Source organism: Pleuronectes platessa, chromosome 3, assembly GCF_947347685.1.
Source record: "Pleuronectes platessa chromosome 3, fPlePla1.1, whole genome shotgun sequence".
NCBI classification, from domain to species: domain Eukaryota; kingdom Metazoa; phylum Chordata; class Actinopteri; order Pleuronectiformes; family Pleuronectidae; genus Pleuronectes; species Pleuronectes platessa.
In genome coordinates this window covers 9,011,283-9,015,145 of record NC_070628.1, presented here as the reverse complement: position 1 = coordinate 9,015,145, position 3,863 = coordinate 9,011,283, and the positions used below count along the sequence as shown (strand labels likewise).

The 3,863-nt window shown below is 46.7% G+C and overlaps 1 protein-coding gene across 4 annotated transcripts; it reads left to right on the top strand.

The window, feature by feature from the left end:
• Positions 1–1,079: 1,079 nt before the first annotated feature.
• On the top strand, positions 1,080–2,579 carry pou4f2 (POU class 4 homeobox 2). 4 transcript variants are annotated; one of them, XM_053417946.1, is made up of 3 exons: positions 1,080–1,153; positions 1,229–1,296; positions 1,612–2,579. In XM_053417946.1, the coding sequence occupies exons 1-3, from the start codon at positions 1,080–1,082 to the stop codon at positions 2,577–2,579; spliced, it is 1,110 nt and encodes a 369-aa protein (XP_053273921.1). The 4 variants fall into 4 exon arrangements, with proteins under 4 accessions (XP_053273921.1, XP_053273922.1, XP_053273923.1 ...); XM_053417947.1 differs by having other exon boundaries at positions 1,080–1,165; positions 1,253–1,296; XM_053417948.1 differs by lacking the exon at positions 1,229–1,296 and having other exon boundaries at positions 1,080–1,176; positions 1,606–2,579.
• Positions 2,580–3,863: the final 1,284 nt, after the last annotated feature.

Here is a 3,863-nt window from a genome sequence, read left to right as displayed (position 1 = left end):
GACAAGAATAGAAGAAGAAGAAGAAGAAGAAGGGGAAAAAAAGCAGGTGCAATAAAAAGGGAAATTCAGAAAGTCTGTGAACTTCACAAGACGTGGTGCTGGTAACGAGGTGTTGGTGGCGAGAAGTAAAGAGTCATTTGAAATAAATGCCCTGTCGCGCACTGCCCATGCGCAAAGTCCCCAGCGGCGGCGGTGGTGGTGCTGCTTCTGCTGCTGAGGCTAATGAAGAATAATAAATCATGAAAAGGGTTTTCAGGTGCAGCTGCAAAGAGTGTGTGTGTGTGTGTGTGTGTGAGAGAGAGAGGGTGGGAGAGCTGCAGAGAGAGAGAGACAGGGGGTGTGTGTGTGTGTGAGAGAGAGAGAGGGTGGAGGGAGAGAGAGAGAGGAGGAGAGAGACTCAGTCTGCCCTTCGCCTCAGAGCAGAGGCAGTTCGGGTCCCCGCAGCATTGAACGTAGTGGAAGAGGTAGCCTCCAATACAGAGACTGTCACCGCCATTACTTCTCACTCACGGTCATTTTCGAGACGGAAACTTTTGAGCAAAAACGAGAAAAAAAGAAAGAAAGAGCTAAAACAGAAACAAACAGGTGAAGGGAAGAGGCAGGAGTCAGAAAAACTTCGAGCATCTCGGAAAATCCTAAGAGACGGAGAGAGAAGAGAGAAACTTTTTCATATCTTTTTTTTTTTTTTTTTGGTTTGCTCTTTCCCTTTTTCCTTTTTGGCGTCGTCCATGAGGAGATCTGCCAAATAATCCAAGGTAAAAAGAAAAGAGACAAATAGATTGAAGTGATACAAGGAGAAAGAGACAGCAGCCACACGTCCACAAAGGGAAAGGTGTCGGCTGCGCGCAGTTGCATGGCTCGGTGGCACCTGCGATTTCTCACTCGCCCAAACAGCCAAGACCTCCGCGCGTAATAATAAATAGATGTGATAACTTGTTTGGACCAGCGTCTTCAGCCCGCTCTTCATTCCACGGCGACTCCAGATTCCAGCGAAGCAGATCGGGGCTTCGACTCCCGAGCGAGGAGGCGGAGTCTTAACTTATTAAAAGGAACTTGCTGAGGCTCGGACGCCAGCAAAGATGATGATGATGTCTCTGAACAGCAAGCAGGCTTTTGCCATGGCCCACAGCAGCTTGCCCGAACACAAGTACTCGTTGCATTCCTCCTCTTCATCCACCCTGACTTCCAATGCATCGTCCTCCTGCTCGTCCTCCCGACACAGCAACAGCATCATCAACAGCAACGGCGGCGGCTCGGAGGCGATGCGGCGAGCCTGTCTCCCAACCCCACCGGTACGTATTCTGCATAATCACAGCTTAAAGGCACATTTTGACAGCCCACTTTTTTTTTTCCCTTTTTTTTCTGCTTGATGTTTTTTTCATGTCTGCACAGCAAATCACCCAACACCTCCATATATTTTTTTCTTCTTCTGCTCAACTTATGTATTCAGTCGGCTTTGCCTTTCGTATTAATTTTTATGACCTGGGATGTTGCATGCGTCTTGTTTTGTGGGCTCCTCTCCTCCTCTCCTTTTTTTTTTTAGGATTTCTTTTTTTCACATTCTGGAAATGTTTTAAACCGAGTGGTGGAGGGAGAATTCCCTGCTGACAGCTATGTGTGCATTCTATTTGCAATTGCAGAGCAATATATTCGGAGGCTTGGATGAGAGTTTGTTGGCCCGGGCTGAAGCTCTAGCGGCGGTGGATATAGCCTCGCAGAACAAGAGCCACCACCACCCTCCACATCACAGTCCCTTCAAGCCGGACGCAACCTACCACACCATGAACTCGCTCCCCTGCACCTCGTCTTCTTCCTCCTCGGTGCCTATTTCTCATCCGTCCGCCTTGTCCGGCCACGGCCACGGCCACCACCATCACCACCACCATCACCACCACCACCAGCCCCACCAGGCACTGGAGGGGGACCTGCTGGACCACATCACCCCGGGACTGGCACTAGGATCCATGGCTGGGCCGGATGGCTCGGTGGTTTCCACGGCTGCGCACCCTGCCCACATGGCGGGCATGAACCACATGCACCAGGCAGCCATCAACATGGCTCATGTCCACGGGCTGCCATCGCACATGGGCATGAGCGACGTGGACGCCGATCCCAGGGACTTGGAAGCCTTCGCGGAGAGGTTTAAGCAGAGACGGATCAAACTCGGGGTTACCCAGGCGGATGTAGGGTCAGCGTTAGCCAGCCTGAAGATTCCTGGTGTGGGCTCCCTCAGCCAAAGCACCATTTGCCGATTCGAGTCCCTCACGCTGTCTCACAACAACATGATCGCGTTGAAGCCCATCCTGCAAGCGTGGCTAGAGGAAGCCGAGAAATCACACAGGGAGAAACTTAATAAACCCGAGTTGTACAACGGCGCGGAGAAAAAGAGGAAGCGCACGTCGATAGCGGCGCCGGAGAAGAGATCACTGGAGGCCTATTTCGCCATTCAGCCGCGTCCCTCCTCGGAGAAAATCGCAGCAATCGCGGAAAAGCTGGACCTGAAAAAGAACGTGGTGCGGGTCTGGTTTTGCAACCAGCGGCAGAAACAGAAACGAATGAAATACTCAGCATGCGTCTAGAATCCGCTTTGGAAAAACCACCACCCACACAAACAGAAAAAAGACTTGGAACTGTTTAGAGACGATTTGTATCATATTTCCTATCTCACACCTTTTTGCAATCATCGATGACTTTGTGCTTTGAACTTCGAAAAATTCCTACAAACTGAACAATGACTGAAAGAAAAAAGACAACAAAAAAAACAAAAAAAAATGACCCACCACAATGCAGTCACCTCTTTTACTCGCTGAGATGTGGAGTCCAGTAAAGCCTCGTGTGACAGAGCAAGTAAGACCACTGTTTCCACACTTCACCTTTTCCAATGACTTAACAGGACTCTGCATATGCTTTCATTTTCATTTATGATCCATTTCAGATGAGGACTGTGGTTTTTCCTTAGACCCTGATGCAAACAGCATTGTTATTGGGAGTATAGTTTAACTCAAAGCACTTGGTTTGGTGACTGCTATTTTTTAGGCTTATAGGATAAGCTACGTTTGCCCCCCTACCCTCCCTTCCCCTCCTCCGAGTTCATGACGATGCAGTCTGACATTTATTCAGGGTCCATGAGGGGATTGAGAGAACAACACACGACTTGGTCTAGAGAGCTAATATTAGATTACTGCCAAATAACCCCTTTGTAAATGAATAATTTACCAGTCACACACTTCATTTTGTGTCTAAATGTGTAATTAATTCCACTTATTTTGTTACCATGTGTGTGATCGAAGTCAGGGATATATTTTCGTGATACCTGGGGTTTGGATAAAGGAAGGAGGTTGTTTATTATGAGGCCTCAGTATCAGTAAATAATCGAAATAGGGACTCACTTGTAAGGATTTCGTAGATTTCCCATTTGAAAAAAATAGGATTTCATGCCAGCTGCAATAAGTTTACAATTCAGCGTGGGCCTGTATCTTATGAACTATTTATTGAGTGAGGTCATGTTTACTTCATTATATATTTATTGGGATTCCCCCCCTCCTCGTTTTGCTTTAGAAAATCAAATTCTGACAGCGAGTTACGCGTGTTGTTCTGGTTTCAAAAGGGAAATGACTGCGAAATGTGCAGTCACAAAATTTTAATTTCACGATTTCTAACGTTTGAGATGGTACAATCGAGATATATATGAGATAGTATTCTCTTTTTAAATTATTTTATGTATGTTTTCCTGCTATTTATTTGTATAAATAGGCTAAATACGCGCATCATTATTATGAAGTCGTTGCTTGTTAAAATCACCTTGTTTAAGTAATGTTTTTCTTGAAAAGAAACAGCTTCATGGAAGTATACGTGTACAATGT